General features: G+C 33.4%; 1 protein-coding gene across 4 annotated transcripts in view; it reads left to right on the forward strand.

Annotated features, from left to right (window-relative positions):
* The window catches only part of PACRG (parkin coregulated), a 610,416-nt gene that overhangs the window by 314,219 nt on the left and 277,168 nt on the right, over positions 1-19,029 (forward strand). For all 4 annotated transcript variants that reach the window (XM_051998081.1, XM_051998080.1, XM_051998082.1 and 1 more), the window contains one exon: positions 18,397-18,568. In XM_051998081.1, the coding sequence (XP_051854041.1) occupies positions 18,397-18,568 (172 nt within the window). The remainder of the gene's footprint in view (positions 1-18,396; positions 18,569-19,029) is intronic.

A 19,029-nucleotide genomic window follows, 5' to 3' on the forward strand; every position in this document is an offset into this window, starting at 1 on the left:
TGTTGACTCTGACGCCCTTTGGAGTTTTCTTCACAAAGATGCTGGTGTGCTTTGCCATTTCCTTTTCCAGATCATTTTACAGATGAAGAAACTAAAGTAATCAAAAGTGTGACTTGCCTACGATCACACAATTAAGTAAATATCTGAGATCAGATTTGAACTATAGACGATGAATTTTTCTGACTCTTAAGTCTGATACCCTATTCACTGTGCCACCCAGAGTTTATATATAGCACAGAGAATTTATATATAGCAATTTCAGCACAAATATTTTTATAGGTTTAAAACTTCATCGTTTGAACTATACTCTGTTTGCATTGGCTGAGCAGCGAAGGAATCAACTTTCCAGTTCCTTATAATAAACTAAAATTCAAATCAAGAAAGGTTATTTTAAAATTTATTCTTGTAGAGGAGTCCTGGAAGTCAACATATAATCTGTCTTCCTTTAGGGATCATAGGGTTTTTTATTCTTCCTTTTCTTTAATTGTATTATGCTTTTGCCTCCTGTTCTCAACAAGATTGTTAGCTCCTTCAAGACTGGGTCAGTGCTTTATATGTATTTTATATTACTTATAGCTCTTAGCACAATTCCAGTAGGTACTCATAAATACTGGTTGGAGTTAATTGAAAGATAGTGAAGGAGAAGGCAGGATACTTAAAAGGAGAATAAAATTTTTGAATGTCAGTAAAAGGAAATAAAAAGTGGTGGCAAGACCATACAGAGATATAGTAAAAATGTAGTAAGTGAAGGTTACTGGAGGCTGTAATATCAGTAGTAGAAGAGGAAAAGGTATGTTGAATAATGAGAAAAATGAAAACTTTACTTTTTCTTCTTTTTGAGAATGGTTATATCTGGTGGGAAGGGAGACAATTTCTGCTTTGTTTTTTTATTTTTTATTTTTAGTCTTCCCCAATCAGCCCCATCAATACAAAAAGGTATACTAGTTTCTAAACCCTTAAGGCAGACTCTAATTCTAAAGCAGGTTCCTCATCTATTTAGGAGGCTTCAGGATCTGTGTCCAAATCCTCTAAAGCAGATTTGTCAAGAAAACTCATAATCCTGTGATATATCCAATTCTGGTCCCTTGAAGAAGTTCCTAATTAGTAATCATCTTCAATATAGATCCTTCTAGAGTAAAAACAAAACAATAATAAAAAAAGACAGATCCAGAAGGAAGATGTTCCTATCTTGATCATGAGGCTATTTTCCAATACCATTGAAAATTTGGACTTTTTAAATGTGAATTGTTATTATTCTAATTTGAAATTCATACATTTCTGTATGCAATTTTGACAGGCGATGTGCAAGCTTATCAAAGTTTCTCCTATTGAATGTTGATTAAGGTAAATTTTTTGAAACCAAGTGTGGAGCCTAACACTTTAATGACTCAGTCTGTAAATGTCTTCAATGAGATATAAAGTATTATTTCAAGAGTATAAAGTTTGGTTTGAAGATTTTGACATGAGACTATCATGTTATGCAACATATATTATATTCTTTATATTTTGTAAGCAAAAGATGGAGGGGTGTCAAGTTAGTAGCATTTATAAATGCCAAGTTGAAATGAATCTTCAGGTATATTTCTTTTTTAAAAAGTGAAATTTTTTATAAAATAATTCAAAAATACAGAAGACTAGTTACAATGTCTTATCATTTATATAAGATCTATTATCCCCCCAAAAACAAGAAAAACATTTTATGTACATATGCTCTGTTTTTTAAAATTAAAAAGTTTGAAGAGATTGGCAACCAAGTATAAATCATGATTTTCCCTATCCATTTATTGCTTCCAGATATATTTCATAATGAGAATAATAATTTATACTCCTAAAGTACTTTAATGTCTACAAAGACAATTCAGTATTTTTTGCAAAGTTTTTTTTAAGCCTAGAGATTTATAAAGCATTCACAATCCCTGAGAAGCTGTCATTCCCATGTTATTTTATCTTAGAAGAGAGTGGGTAACATCCTATATATTGCTTTTCCTATGTTATTATTTTGTGTGTTTTAAGTGTGGTACCATATCACTTATCCATGTTAGAGATCCAGTTGAAAAGAACTGGCATGTAGTCTGTCTTGGGTACATAAGAAAATTATCACTGGGTTTGCTGCTTTAGCTGATGTTTGTCCAGGCTGTTGCTGTTGGCAACTGCCTATTGGCCTTAGGAGCTCCCTGCATTCAAAAAGAACACACTTATGTCAGTTTATCTTGTAGCACTGTGACAATTCAAGTCATGATAGAATTGCTTTCACTTCCACACGTCAAAGAGGGTGATGATCTGCTGGGCTTTGTTTGAGGTGAGTCAGCTAGTGCTTTAAGATAATGTGGTCCAATAGGATTTGGATGCTATCTGAAAACAGGATGATGATAATATTGCTTTATTTGCCAGAAGTTAAGAATAGGAGAGAATTGTTTGTTATTGACTCTACTGAGGCAGCTCAGAAATACAGTGGAAAGTGGAAACCCGGGATCAGGAGTTCAAATCAGACACATGCTAGCTGTGTGATTCTGGGCAAGATATTTGACCCTGGGTTCTTTATCTGTAAAATGGGGAAAATAATAGTGCCTGCTTCTCAAGATTGTTGTAAGGATAAAATGAAATATTTGTGAAGTATTTTGCAAAGTAAACTTTGAAGTGCTGTATAAATGCAAGCTGTGCTGAACTTACATACTCCACAAATGTTATGAATAACACAATGATGTGTGCTTAAATCTGATCCATGTGAGGGGAAAATTTCTGAAAAGACTTTTTTTTTTTACCACCATCAAATCAATAGATCTCTGATCCTCTGAAATTTATTAATCTGCTAGGTATGTTTCAGCTAACATGAATTTTAACATTTATATTCAAAAGTTTTGTGGGATTTTAGTATTATTCAATTCAATTAAACAAATATTTAATAATATCTTTTGATTATGAATGTAATTATATGTTTGTGTATAGAGGCTATTTCATTTTTGGTTTTATATCCCTAGGACTTAGTATAGCTCCCAGCAGCATTGGGTACAAGCACCCAGTATTTTAGGTGCTCAATAAATGCTTTTTTGCTTGATTTGAAGGTATTATTATGATGAGCACAAAAAGAAAAATATGAAGACTAACGAAGGCCCTTCCCTCACAGAGTCTGTAATCCTATCAGAAGTCTCAGAAAGCTATAATTATAATGTTAATGCATTTATTCACAGATAATTAAACTAATTATAGTCAGTAACAACCCTCTTTTTCCAACCCCTCTCTTTAAAAATCTACCTCTGTAATTTGTTGAAGATCAGTTAGTCAGGTTGTTGAGGATTAAGGATGTCAAGTTAATACCAGAAAAAAGGATAACAATCTTGTCAGCTGTTTCTCTCCTGAGTACCACTCCTTGCTCTAATGACTTTCTCCATCATGTCACAGTAGCCTCCCCATCCTGGAAGTTCACTTTTCCCCTCTAATTCTTAGACTGGAAGTACATTCCACTACTTTACTATGTACTGGTCAATTTTTATAAAAATCTTTATAGTTTAAGAAAGTGCATGGGCCAGTCTTGTCTTCTCTCCTCTCTGGGACTGACTGCTGATTCATCTACTATGTAGCAGCTATGTGGTACCAGGCAGATAGAGTGCCTCACCTGGAGTCAGGAAAACCTGAGTTCAAATCATGTAAGACATGTAAATCATTAAGAAATGTAACTAGCTTGTGACCCCACTTTACCTGTTTTCCTCAGTTCTCTTGATTTAACATGGGAATGATAACAATATCTACCTTGGATTGCTGTAAGAATTAAATATGACAATAGTTATAAAGCATTTACAAGGTAGACACTTTATAAATATTAGTTTTTGTGATGATGATATCCCTGCATCTGTATCATTTCCCTTTTTCAGTTTACTTTTACATGTTTTCTCCCCTAGTTAGAATGTAAGTGCCTTGTGTATTCTACAGTACATTATAAGTACTTAAATGCTTGATGACCTGATTTCTAGACTACCAAATCAAAATTGACCACAAATTGGCAGTTTGTCTAATGGAACAAATTTAGATATATAGAACAGGCAAAAATGGCACCCAACCAAATATCTCTTGAAAAAGTAATTGGGGGGGTGGAATAATAAATGGCAGGGAAGAAAAAAAAGATGTTGGGAAATGGAAATCCTTTTTATAGAAGTATCTGGGGGTATATTGTGCAGCAATAGAGGATGCTGTGGTGACTGGGATAGATGCCCAGTAAAGATTCTAAGTTATGACCAAATGACAGGGGGTAAATGGGAACATTGTTGATGGGATTCAGCCAAGATGCCAGAAAGATCAATCCAGACAAGAACAGGCTTCCAGTGCTCTTCAAGCTGAGCATACATTCCACATTTATGGATTATTTGACTCTCATCTCCATTTATAAGACTGGAGGTACTCAACTATTTATACTATTGCATCCTTCTATAGGATATCCAGAAATTATAGAGCTAGAATTTATGATGGTGCAATTTGTGGAGTGATGAAGCATAGAAATTTTAAGTTGATTCCAAGGTCTTTTCCTTTATCCTATAACCTTTCTGATAAACTCACTACTGGAATCATCTCTAATATAATTTGAAATAAAAAATGGCATAAGTTATTAATTATCCTTCCACAACCTCTGGAAGTCCCGTAGTGGATAAATCCTAAGGTTTATATGGTCCTTATACAGCAATGCTCAATGAAATTTAAGTTAAATTCTTAGGGAGATGGGGAGGGAGAGATAGAAGTCCACTATATTAAACACATGAGGGATGAAAAAAACTGGTAGCAAAATTCAATAATCTCTTGGAGACTAGCGCTTAATAGAAGAAAAATTAGACCCAGTTCTCCATCAGCATTGACACCCTGAGCATTTGGTGGCCATCATCTACCTGCTTATTGGCTGGATGATTTGATCCTACACAGAGTAGCCTACAAATGAAATATCTTTCTTTAGTTTGCTCCCAAATAATCTATTGGCCCATGAACATATCTTTCATATGTGCACATAGTGAATAATATCCTGATAAATCCATGATGATAAATTGCCTTGTTAAACAATGACAGCATTTTGAATACTCAAAGCTGCCTTACTGGTCGTCATGTCACAGTCAGGATATAGCCTAAAGTAGCCAGAGGAAGCCCTGAATGTTTAGTAATGTATTTGAGACTCATTCTTCACTGAATGAAAGGGCAGAATCAGAACACAATCGTGATACAGGAACAAAATTGTCTAAAACTTTTAAGTTCTAAATGACTTATTGATGCCCATTGATAGAATTTCCATACTAAGCGTTACCAATGTGGATAAAAATCAGAGGGCCAGAGTTTATTTGTTTTTCAGAAGTAGGTGAAGGCTTAGGTGAATTTGTTATTATATATCCCTTTGTCTAAGTGATACTTTCAACCATAAAGGGGCATTGGGATCTGGACATATTAAAAAGAGGGTAACTATGAACCTTCTCTTTAATTCCTAGAATGCTCATTCATTGATGTCTTGCAATTAGGCTGCTTTGCTCATCTTTTAGCCTGTCCATGAAAAGGACTGTCAGAGATCATTCTTTACTAATTCATGATGATTAATACTTGCAAAACTCAAGAATCTACCAAGTTGCTTTATAGCCTTGGAGATTCCCAGGGTAGTGCTGCATCCACATTCTGGAAATGTATCCTAACTTTCCACTATCCTATTAAGATCCTAAGAAATTTTATTTACTTCCTAACTAATTGGTACCTTCCTAGTTTTATTTCAAGATGATGCATATGAAAATTGGTCAGTGCTATGTAAACTAAATTGATGTTTATCACAGTTGTGTTTTTTATCACAAAATTAGGATATTATCTGAGTAGATCATCATACCACAATTGAACAGATCCTAGAAAACAAAATTCAGAAAATACTACGATACATCAGAGCATTACAGATTTAAAAGAGCATAAGCTTTTTTATGTTTCTTCCACTACATCTGGAAGTCTTTCTGTATTCATTGCCATATTAGATGATTACTTAAGTTCTTTTTGTTTGTTTTGTTTTCTTTTTTTCTATTTGCCCTTTGATCAGTTGGGGGGAAAGGGCTGTTTTTTCTTATGAAAGTCTGTTTTGGTGAAAATGGAAACTTGTCTAGGAGACTTAATAATGATGAAGAGTGGGTGCTGGTCCCTGAACTGGTGTTGTCCCTAAGGGTTCAGTCATAGGATATCCTACATTCTTTTTTTCAAGGAATGCAATGTCCTAATAACAGAAGTAAGTTGGCCAAGTGAATCTCTATATGGTTTTATTGCCTACAAATTCCCAAAGGTATTCAGTTAGATTCTGAAAAGGAATAGAAGCAACTGACCTTTGAAGCCCAGCACACTGGAAATTAGAGTAAATGCGTAATTGTGATTGCCTGGTGAGGAGTCAAGGTAGCAGTTTTGGTAGTGTTCAGTACATCCAGATACCTATCAGAAAGGACAGGGTTGATGGTTGTAAGCAATGTGAAGTTAGAAATACTTCTGGAAATGGAAAAAGGAGTCAATCATTAAATATTTCTACTATGAAATGTCTTAATTATGTGGGACCAACTGAAAGATTCTGAAAAACACCAGGAACAAGTGTGATATGGTTTCATTGAAAGAATAGGAATCATACAGGCAGCCCATTGGGACACAAAGAGGTTGTTTTTTTTTTTTTTTTTTTCCTGTGTGAACAGACCCATCTATTTGGGAGGAAAGAAGAAATGACATACATGAAGTGTTAGCATTTATTGTTTATTGCAATGCCATGGTTTCACAAGTCTGTACAAGCCTTATGCAACTTCCATTGAACTAGATATAATCCTAACTGTCTTAAAAAGGAAATAATATTTCACCAACTATGGAATTAGCCATAAATTCATTAAAACATCATACCTTTTTAAAATGAAGCCTGAAAAACACTTTTTCATTTATTCATTACATCTAAACCCAGAATAGAATGATAGTTTTCTTTTGTATACTTCTTGGTTGCACCTTATTCCATATAACATTATATGATTAATATTTCAATTTGTTGAAATTTCCAGGATCAATCTGCTGATATTTGCTGAATCGATTAGCTGAAATTAGTTGCTGTCACTAATAATATTTTGTTTACATTATAAGACTGAGGTATTACCAAAAGCTGCTAGAGGCATTCAAACTTATTTTGTTCATATTGGATTTCTATTTTTCCTCTTGATGTTTGTATGTAGAAAAGCCATATGTTTGGATATAGATTCATATTATATATATATATATATATATATATATATGTGTGTGTGTGTGTGTGTGTGTGTGTATACATATATCTATATACTTTGTATAGAATGTAATTATGTATACATATATTCATTACATAATACATAAATATACATTGTAAATAAATATTTATCTCATATATACTATAAATACATATATATACTCATACTATTTAGTATTTTTTACTTCTATCCCTATACTTTTGTAGTCTTTTGATAAGTAGGAGTGCCATCACATTCTATATTGAATCAAACACAAATATTTGAACTCTAGGTAAACAAACCTATGTAAAATATCTTGGTTCAATCTCATCCTAATTAACCACAGAATGATTGCTCTGGAGATGGTCAATTCTTTCTCTGCTTTTTCTCAGGAGATCATCTGCTTGACCTTAGTTTGTCTTTCTCTACTCCCTGCTGGATATATTGTCTTTTATTATCCCATGGTCATTACTCCATGGTCAATGGAGTTAAGAGAGGAAAAAGACAGTCTCTAAGTGATTCACTCTCAAGGGACTGCAATCCTCAACTTCCCAAACTGGAATTATCTTCCATTCTGTTCACTATTTCTGAATTAGCTTGCTATTTTAATCTGTAACCCAAGAGATGTGGATTGATCATCTTCACCCAATCAAAAGATTGTACCATGTCAAGAGATGTGGATTGATCATCTTCACCCAATCAAAAGATTGTACCATGTCTTTATCCAATGACTTTAAGTTCCTATGATCTTTATAAATTGATTAAAGACTTTTTCAAAACTAGTTTATTTTTGAATGATTGGTTAACTCAATTGAGAGCAAAGCATTCTGTAATTAATTAGGATGGTGATAGACTCCCATCCTCACACTAACAAGCTGCAACCTATGTATGGATCAGAATACTTAAATTTTGTTTTTACCTAGAAAAACTTTCTTTTGCAAAGCAAGCCAAGTATAGTATAATTTGTATTAGCCTTATTTCTTAAATAGGATAATTCAAAACATTTTCTTTTACCTGATTTTGGCAAAATTAGATTGCTTTAAATGTAATTTTGAGTACAATTCTTGTGTATCTAAAACATTGGTGGGAGTTCTCAGTACAGGTTAATTAAATCCTTTTTTTTTTTTTTTTTTTTTTAATGATAAGCTCTTAATTGCCCACAGCACCTTGGTTCCTACAGAATTGCCTCTTATATTTATTTCTCCTTGTTTGTGAACTGAGTTTTCTTCTCCTTCCTTATACTTTTCTCCCCCAAATATCCTATAATCCAATTTCCCTAGACTACTTGTGTTTTCTTATATATGACACACTGTTCACTATTTCTGTGTTTTTGCACTGGCTATTAGTGCCTTTCCACCTGAGATCACTTTCCACTTATATTCTTGCATGTGCTTTGTATTGTTATTTATATATTTATTATAATTGTTTATATGTTTCTATTGACCCTGATGGTCGGGGAAGATTTTTTTTTTTTTTTTGAGGCAATTGGGGTTAAATGACTTGCACAGCTAAGAAGTGTCTGAGGTCAAATTTGAACTCAGGTCTTCTTGATTTCAGGGCTGGTGCTCTAACTACTGTGCCACGTAGCTGCCCCATCAGGGACTATTTTTGCCTTGCATCTATCCTGATTACTTAGTATAGTCTGTTACATAGTGAACACTTAATGAATATCTCTTAACTGATTAAATGATACTAGCCCATTAAAATGTTTGACTTTCCAAAATAAAAAGTTATTGAGATTAAACTAAGATCTTAAGTTGTCTTTAAAGGGGAATACTGATAAGGTACTATGATTAGAAAGAAGTAAAATTGGGGAAAAGAGTAGAATATTCAGCAAAGAAGAAATTCAGACAGAACAAAAGATGATAAATCTTGACTATCCCTAAAATCTTAATGGAATAAGAAATATTAGGCAGCAATGGGTAGTGGAAAGGTCAATATGTTTGTGGTTTCAATAGCTTTTCAGTTGGGTGTGACTCTTCATGACTTCATTTGGGGTGTCTCGGTAAGGATAATATGGATTTTCCTTTTTTTTCTCCAGCTCATTTTACAGAAGAGGCAAAACCAAGACTAAGTTACTTGTTCAAAATCCCACAGCTAATGTGTGAGGCCATATATGAATTCCAGAAGATGTGTCTTCCTGATGCCAGACCCAGCATTCTATCCATTTCTCTACCTAATTGCCCATAAGGTCCATATACTTGAATACAAAAGACTTCAGGGTTTGGCTGTAATACTTATTAAATGTGTAATTTTAGGTGAATCCTTTAGCCTCTTTTAACCTCTTTATTGTTATATGGAAATAATAATAACAATTTTCCCCAACTGAAGCACAATTCCTCGATATAGCAATGGAAACCAAGACCTGGGCTCATCCTGTAAAGCCAAAAAGGCATTGAGGGAAGGCCAGGTAACAGATAATATGTTGCCTGAAAACCAGTCTGGCTAAGTTTATAGAAGCATATTTTCAAATAATCATTAGCATCACTGAGGGATGAATTATTTGGTCACAGTAACTCAGAAAACTCTACCAAGGAATAGAAAGTTTGTGATCTCCATAGGTAAAGTGATCAACCACATTGAAGAAATCAAAGATCACTGAAAATTTAAAGTAATAAATGTTCTTCACTCACAAACTTGTTGTAAGAACCAAATTTATTATACTGAATGACAGTGCTTTTGTAAACTACAAAATCCTATACAAATATAAGTTTTTATTATTTAAACAATAAGAAAATATGTCCTTAGAGCTAGAAATTATCTTATAAATCATCCAGTATTTCAAGTTTTTCAAATTTCAAAGTAAGAAAACAGAACTTTAGAGGCTTTAAATTATTTTCCCAGAGATAATCAGAATTAGTGTCTAGATGAAAAAATAGTTCTTTTGATCCCAATCTAGTATTATTTTCTTAACAAGTTCAAAAGATACACCTATGAGGGCAGCTAAGTGGTGCTATAGTGCACAGTGTGCTGGGCCTAGAGTCAGACTCATATTCCTAAATTCGAATTTAACCTCAGACATTTATTAGCTGGGTGACCCTGAGCAAGTCATTTAATCCTATTTGCCTCAGTTTCCTTGTCTGTAAATTAAGCTGGAGAAGAAAATGGCAAACCACTCCAGTATCTTTGTTAAGGAAACCCCAAATAGGGTCATAAAGATTTGGACATGACTTTACAACAAAATGGGGACAACAGTGTCTAGGATTCCAGGGTTCCATATTGTCTATATAAACTTCACTGATCTAAAGGGAACACATCTTTTTCTAAAAAGCATTTCTTCTGACTTTTTAACGACTCAGTACTTCTGACAAATAAAACAAGTACAGGAACATTAAAAACTATGCTTTGTTCTTGTCCTTTAAGATGCCCTTTACTGGAACACAGCCCTCTATATTTTCTCATGTGTCACTAATGTAGATTTAACAAAAATCCAAGCAGGCTACAGTATAAAAACTGTATTTGCTAGCAGAGAAACTCACTTGATATGGTACTTAGTGAGCAGAGGTTCATATCTGAGGATATAATAAATAAGACTGAATAAGATAAGAGTTTTGGGATATGCTTGTGTGTGTGTGCATGCTTAAAAATGGACATAGTTTTGATTAATTTTGCCCCAAAATACTATATTGGTATGGTCTAGTGAGAAAGAAGCATTCTGGAGTGATTAAAGCACTGGATTTTGAATGAGAAAGATGAATTCTAATTCTACTTTAGAAGAAATTGTTCTATTCACTTACCTATCTATCATTCATTTCTGTCTGTCTGTATGTATGTTATCTTTCAATATCTATCCATCTTCATGCCTGGCACTGTGCTAAATTCTAGGGATAAAAAGAAAGTCAAAAATATAGTCTCTACCATCAAGAAGTAGGCAGTCCTGTATATCTGGATATCCTGGATCTAATAGTATAACTAAGGAATAAAAAATAAAATAAAATTGGAACTATAGGAAGAAGCCAGGTTGTAAAGGACCTTAAAAGCCAAGCAAGGGATTTTATAAGAGAAGTTTAAAATTAACATTTTTCTTCATCTGTAAAATGGGGGTGGTAATATACATCTACCTAGTTCACAAGGCTATGGTAAAGATTGAATGTGATAATGCATTTCAAAGTAGCTTTTTTAAACCTTAAAGCACTAGATTAATCTGAGATAATGTTATTGTTGATAACCCTAAATACAGCTTTTCTATATTGTTAACATTAGTCTGGAAATGTTTCCTTTTTTAAAAGTTACTTAAAAGCACCATCGTCCCCCAAATAGAAATCTATAGTTTTCTGTCATCCTCTACTAAATTTTTATTGTTGATGTCAAAGAAGTGAATGAGGCTAGTATTGTTTTACATAAATATGTTTTAACCTACATCAAAGTACATCACTGAAAAACTTTGATATCTGCCAAATAGGCTTTCTTTCAACCTAGAAAAGATTTGGATCATTGTTCTATGTCCTTCAAAAATGTATTCTGTTTTTCAGCTGCTTTTAACAGTAGAACTGACAGCAGAATAGAGAAAAAGATATTCTGTGAAATTTAAGCATATCATGGCACAAAGAATCAAAATAAGGTCTTAAAGCCTTAAAGCAAAGGAATAAAATAACATATATGTATATATACACGTATATATTTTTAAAGGAAATAATGAATTTTTTAGTTAGTAACTATAATCTGACATAGAGAACTACTTGTAAGGGCTTTTCCCTCAATGTAGGTCTCCTTCCTCCTCCCCAAGAGTTGGATAGAAAACTTTGTGAAATTCAGAGAATCTGGCGGATTTGAGAACCTACTTTTTGAAAGCTCATTTTACTTATATCCACTCTTTTCTCTGCAACTTTTGCAAAACTCTTTTGGTTTTGAACAAAAGCAGTGAAATTATCTTGATCTAACATATAATCTCAATTTTTCCTTATCACAAGAGTTGTTATAACTTCACTCTGAAGTTACTGATTTTCAGAAAACTTTCAAATCAACAATGTACTATTGCATTCCTCCCCAGAACTGATTCACTTATTAAATTAGGTGATTCCTTTGATTTTTTTTAATACTTTAAGGAGTTCCTCTCCTGTGTCATATTATAGCCCCTCTGTGTCTTCTTTTCCTATGTCATTTATTCATATCTTTCTAACAATTTTTCAGAGATTCTATTTAATGTTAGTTTCTGGAAGCTTTCCTCTGATTCTTTGAACATCAGTTCAAATATCACAAAAGCAAACAAACAACAACAAGCTTGTTATACATTCATACATAGGTACATACACAACAAATAATTGATTTTCTACTATACATGTAAGGCACTGTTGGATGAATGGGCAAAAGTCATACATAATAAGATCAATATATATAGATTAAATCTGAAGTTAGAAACACTTTTTCTAAATAAAACTACTTTCTGGTATCTTTACAACTTCTACCATGAATATGATATTTCTTTGAAATAGAGAAAGAATGTAGAGATACATTTTTGGCCCTTGGAAAAAAATATATAGTACTCTTTCTGAATAAGATAATAACATTAGCAAGGATGCATAAAATGTTTCATTTCTTTTTCTTTTTGTTTTTGCTCTTAAAGGCAAAATAATCTGAAAAATGAATCTAAAGTCAGAAACTTCAGTATAGTGGGAAAAAGATACTTGGAAGCAAAATTAGACTTCCCTTTGACTTTTCATTCATCCTTTATATGTGATTGGTGAACTAGGCTTTCTAGCTTGGAGAGTACCACTACAAGTTAAATAAGTATAGGAATGAAGGATTAAATTATTTTATAAGATAAACTTAGCTTGAGATTCTATCAAAAACTTTACCAAGACAGCTGCCTAAAGGTCAGTTGTAAGCAGAGCCAGAATTTATGCATGTTTAACCTTTATTATCTAAAAAATGCTTGTTTCCACAGCAGCAGTCATTGAATCTCCTGGATGATACATGATAACTGAAAAGAGAATACTCCTTAGGTATTTCTTTTTATACCTCTATTCTTTTATCATGGTAATAAAATTAAAACAATTTCCTGAACTATATGCCTGCTTATATTCCAAAACTTCAGTTTATGCTCATTTATCTATAATATATCATCAAAAGAAAAATCACTGTTTTCAACTTTTTTCCTTTCCTTTGTCATTTATACCTGCCTCTGAAAATGTCTTCAGTAAAATGAATAATAAGAATAATTACCCTTTGGATTAATAACAAAACAGTCTAAGCATATGTACTTAATTCACAGTAAAAGTATGGAGAGAGCAGACAAGTATATAGAGAGCAGACTGAAACCAATGTCATAATCTCATAAGATGATGAAATACAGTATATGATTTGTGTAGTAGGCCAAATATGGAATTAATGAAATAATATGGAATATGAATTATATGTAATTAATGTCTTAATAGTATTTCATTTTTCCAAATACGTGTAAAGAGTTTTCAGCATTCATTTTTGTAAAACTTTGCATTCTAAATTTTTCTTTCTCTGTCCTATACCTCCCTCCTTCCCAAGACAGCAAGCAATCTGATAGAGATATATGCAATTCTTTTAAAAATATTTTATGGAATTAATTTCTATTAATACTTCAGTGATGTGGCTACTCCTTCCACCAATGCAAATCATGATTCCTTTATGGCTTAATACTTTGATAATAGCATAAAAATAATCTCCTACTAGCCATCAGTAGTCTTAGATTAGTGCTATTTTCTGGATTATATAATGAAAAATAAAATCAAATTTTTCTGTACATTTTACTTCCTACATTGATGGCAAATGGTTGAGTGAATTTTTATGATATATCAATGTTAATACTAGGATAATTAAAAGAGTACATATACAAAATTTAACAAATAGGATTCATTGAAAAATTTTTACTGTTGACAGAAGCATGAAAAAGACTGTAAATGGGTAATGCTATGGTCTTTAAGTCTGCATCTGGAGATGAGCTTCTACTAAGAAGATCAGTTCATGGCAATGAAGATGGCTTCCCATACTAACTTTTTTTAATAGGAAAAATCCCATCTCTTGACATGCATCAGTAATATTTCCCTAGTTTTCCTCACTTCCCTGGGGCTCCAAGGCAGTTATTAACTGGACAGAGAGACAGAAGAGAAGAGAAGAGAAGAGAAGAGAAGAGAAGAGAAGAGAAGAGAAGAGAAAAAGATGTTGCTTGTTTCTGTTCCTAAGAGCCACACTTGGAAATTTGTAATAAATTCAGAGGATTGAGGAATAAAGGGAGGAAAGAGAAGGGCTTCCCACATGATTGACTATAGATTTGTTCCTCTTGTTCTCATACAGTGAAGGACCTTTTTTTTTATGTCTTTGAATGGATTCTGAGGAAGTTTTCCAGAAACCAAGAGATGCCTTCTGAACAGATGGTCAATGCATATAAAAAAAACACCCAAAAAGCAAAGAACAAAACTAATTTTTTTGCTAAACATTTTCCCCAGTTATGAAAATGGGTAGCCCCAGTATTATTATCCTATTATATTTTGAGAAAACTAAGACTCTGAAAGAGGTTGAATAACTTGTCCAGAATTACATCAGTAATTAGTACTTAGATCTTGAATGCGAGTCTTCTAGATCAAAATTCAATGTTTTTTCCCCTATACCATGCTATACTCTTTTGGACGATTCATCAATTAGTACTAAGCTATGAGGTTTTTAGACAACTAAATGGCACAGTGCATTGAGTGTTGGACTTACAGTCAGAAAGAATGCAGTTCTAATTTTGCCCAACTTACTACCAATGGGACCTCAGGCCAGTCCCTTGATTTGTTTTGAATCTCAGTTTCCTCATATGTAAAATGGGAATAATAAGGGCACCTCCCAGGGCTGTTTGTGAGGAACAAATAAAATAATTCTGTTAAACTTAAAGCACTATATGAATGCTAGATGTCATTAATTTTTAAAAATAGTTACCAAATATTCCAAAAACATCTTATGAAAATCACTATCCAAAACCACCTTATGGTGCTATGTCTTAGTATTCAACTAAATTTATAAAATTATAGAGAAATACTTAATATAATTTGTAAGGAAATATCTTAAAAAGAAGAAGAAGGTACATGCATAACCAAAAAAATAAATTAATAAATAATGTAGTGTTGGAATCCTTACAAACTGCTAACTAATTAGAGCTGATCTAATCTTACAAGAAGATTTTGGCCAGAACCTGAAACAAGGTACTAAGTAGGACTAATTAATACAAGGCTTGTGTTTACACCTTTACTCACTCATTGGAGTTCACAAGTATGGAAGATTCACAAAGTAAACTTTGTAACTTTGTGAGTTCACACCTCCCTTGAAGCTCTTTGGGCCAGAGAGCACTATGGGAGAAAACCCATAATCCCTCTCTCTCGTATCCCACAATTCATCCCTCTTATATAAAAGAAACAGATAGAGGCTCTTGGTCAGATTTCAGTGGAATTATGCCAGAAGCCCTCTCTCCGAGGCAAGGCAGAATATTTTCCACTTGGCTGGCTGGTGGCAGAAGAGAGTTCAGCTGCATTGGAGAGGAGTTGGTGGCTGGGCTCCTGCACTTCCCCCACTGAGACAAGGCTGGTCTGAAAGACTCACCAGAAAGCTAGCCGAGCCCCAAGTGAAGGAGACAAGAGATTCATTCCATCTCTGTGCTGGTTGGAGACTGAAGAAAGCAGAGGCAGAGGCTGAAGGACAAAACCCTTGGATTTGGCGACATTCGGAGGGAGCTCTTGGAACCAAGCAGAGAGATAGACCTCTAAGCTAACCAGGCTATATTGGAGATAATAAAAGATCTGAACTTTTATCACCTGGCTGCATTTGGGAAGATCACCACATTTTGGCACCCGAACAGGGACCGACAAAATCCTGATTCCAGGGAAGGCACCCAGAGAGAACTTTTATAATATTTTGAGAAGAACAAGAACCCAACATTTGAACTCCAACAATGTAGAAACAGACATATTACAATACTATAGGAGATGGATTCACTCAGTGGTTAAAGTTAATTATAATTGGGGAGGGGTTTTCCCCCTTAAATGCTGCTTTAACTGCACTATTTCATGGTTTTTGTAAGTGAAATTAACTATTGTTCATGTTGTATTTAAATAAAGTTTTTAGATAAAATTTTTTAATACAATTTTTAAAAGTTGAGTGTACGTGATCTGTCTCTCACTACTTCAATCAGTTTTCTATTCTTAAAGCACATCTCTTCATGGTGCTAATTAATGAAGGTGAAGTGCCAATGAACTTGTCCCACAGTACAATTCAAATCTTTTTTTGGTAAAAGAAATATCTCGTCATTCTGTACTCACTAATGGTTAGCATGTCCTAAGAGTGATATTTTTAATATAGTTTTTTTAATGGGTGTCATAAATACAATCAAGGTAAAATAACTTGATAATGTTCTGCAGTCCAGAGAGAAGGTAGCATCATTACTTGGTGCACCTTCACTTGAATAGCTCAATACCTCGTGAGGGCCCAGATGCAGGCAATAAATTATCGACTCTTCCTGGCCCCGCCCCACACTTAGAATATCTTATATGAAGAAATATGAGTTGATAAAGTTGTTCCTGGACTACAGTTTGTGAAGGAATGAAGTTGTGAAAGGTGAGACATTTAGGAAGATAATTTGGCTCTGGATCAAAAATATCATTGATGTGTTGTTATCTGAGAAGTGTTTAATAGAGATGGTTTGGCAGATACCTTTATGCCATATTTTAGCAGGAAGAAAATGAAAGCAGACAAGCTGCCAAAAAGGAAATATCAGAAGCCCCAAAGAAATATGACCAGAGAGTCATTTCCTTGGCAGAGAGGAGTCTAAGTCGAAGCCACAGATTTAGATAATGCCATAGGAAGAAGAAGTGGCTTTTTCTGGAACTTGATTGAATGGGCAGCAAATTTTGGAGAAGAGGAAATTCAGAGACAATCAGAATTGTGAAACTTTCTCTAAGATAAACAAAACTAAATAAATAGATTATATAGAAATAAGGATGGGAAAAGGGACTTCTAAGTTCATTGTTTAATACTGGAGGTAGAAAACAAAAATTTCAGATTATTTCATCTAAATCAGCACAAGTTGTAAATTTATTAATATAAGCATTAGCAAATATTTCAAAAACTCTTTTAAGTATAGTACCAAATCTGAAAGAATGTTTCAGAATCCTTTTCACAACAAATTAACAGCAGTAATAGGAATTTGTTATTATTTTTTATGGTTCTATTTGCTAAACTGCATCATATTCAGCTAAGATTAACTTTTATCATAAAATCAGAAATTTAGAACTAGAAGAAACCTTAGAGATCATTTAGTTAATTTATTTTATTTGGTAGACGAGGAAACAGGAAGCCTGTAAGGAGTTATAGGCATCCAAGGTCATAGCGTCAAGACCAGGACCAAACTAAGAGTCTCTGGATGCCTGGCTCTTTATATTACTCTGTAAGCTGTTGTATAAAGTAGAACATCACACAACCTCAGGTCTGGTCCCTTGCTTTGAACTGTTAAGACTTAGATGCACAAGTGCTGGCATCTTCCCAATTGCTCCTGGGGATAGCTGCCTCACTTCCCTGACTATCTAATGAGGTATGCTCCAGTGCCAATTTCAACAACCTTCATTTGACAACTGATGGCCTCTAGAGTAGAAAGTATTTTTTTTAATGATGAATAAGAAGAAATATGACGCAGAAGGCAGTAGACAAATGAATTGAGGAGAAAGTTGCTATCATTTCAATCTGTCATTACTTTTAAGAGTTTGAATTTTGCTTGAAATAAAATAAATCCACCTAAATCAAGGTGTCTTCTTTATTGTGTTATTTTTAAAAATCAGATGCTAGCTTTCTTCAAACTTCTTTTGTTCATTTTTACTATTGCAGTTAATTTTTCTAGAATCCAAACTTCTCTTCTTCTCAAAGAATTTTGACAGGTACAATTTCATACCAAATAGTCAAGTGTAAATAGAAATTTCATAAAAAGTATTAGGTGTCCAAAGGAGTCTCCAAGGGGATTATTTCAAAGTCTATACTTTGAGATTAAAGGTTAGTGACAAAACTCATTGCTAATAGAATTATATGATATACTTCACAATATCATGTAGATTTAGTTCTTAAAATCTTAATAAAGTGTTTTATCTCTTTCTTTTCCCAGGGAGATAATAATTTTTCATTAGCTTTATTTTTCTGGTAGCCTTTGGTTGCTATTTTTACACTTTATTTCTTCTATTTCTATTTTCAGGTAGAGATTGAAAAGCTGGATTACCATCATTATCTGCCTCTGTTTTTTGATGGGCTTTGTGAGATGACATTTCCCTATGAGTTTTTTGCTCGACAAGGAATTCATGACATGCTGGAACATGGGGGAAACAAGATACTTCCTGTCATTCCACAGCTCATTATTCCAATAAAAAGTAAGTGAACTGGTGAAAAAAGAATCACTGAATTTATATAGTGTTGGTTTTTGACAACTTGCTAATTAAGCAATAAAACATGACAGACTGAGCACATTCTCAGGTTTGATGTAACCCTCAGTAAATTGGTATGATATTAGGCTGGATTTCCAAACCCATATTATCTGTACTGAGTTGTGGTTTGTCTAAAATTATTAAAGACAAAAGTCTGATTTAACATGAAGGAAAAAGCTAATTTTATAATTTGTAGAGTTGTGTATACTTATCTTTTCCCTCTACTATCATAAAGCTCATATTATGGGGGGGAAGAATTCCAAAATTAAATTGTATCTCTGAAAATGAGTATTGACTTGTATACATATGTATATATGAGAGAGAGAGAGAGAGAGAGAGATAGCACACCAGTTTTTTATGTCTTTAACTTCCATCTACTAGTTCTTATGTAAAGATTTAATATACTT

The sequence above is a fragment of the Antechinus flavipes genome, chromosome 4, assembly GCF_016432865.1.
Source record: "Antechinus flavipes isolate AdamAnt ecotype Samford, QLD, Australia chromosome 4, AdamAnt_v2, whole genome shotgun sequence".
Taxonomy (NCBI): domain Eukaryota; kingdom Metazoa; phylum Chordata; class Mammalia; order Dasyuromorphia; family Dasyuridae; genus Antechinus; species Antechinus flavipes.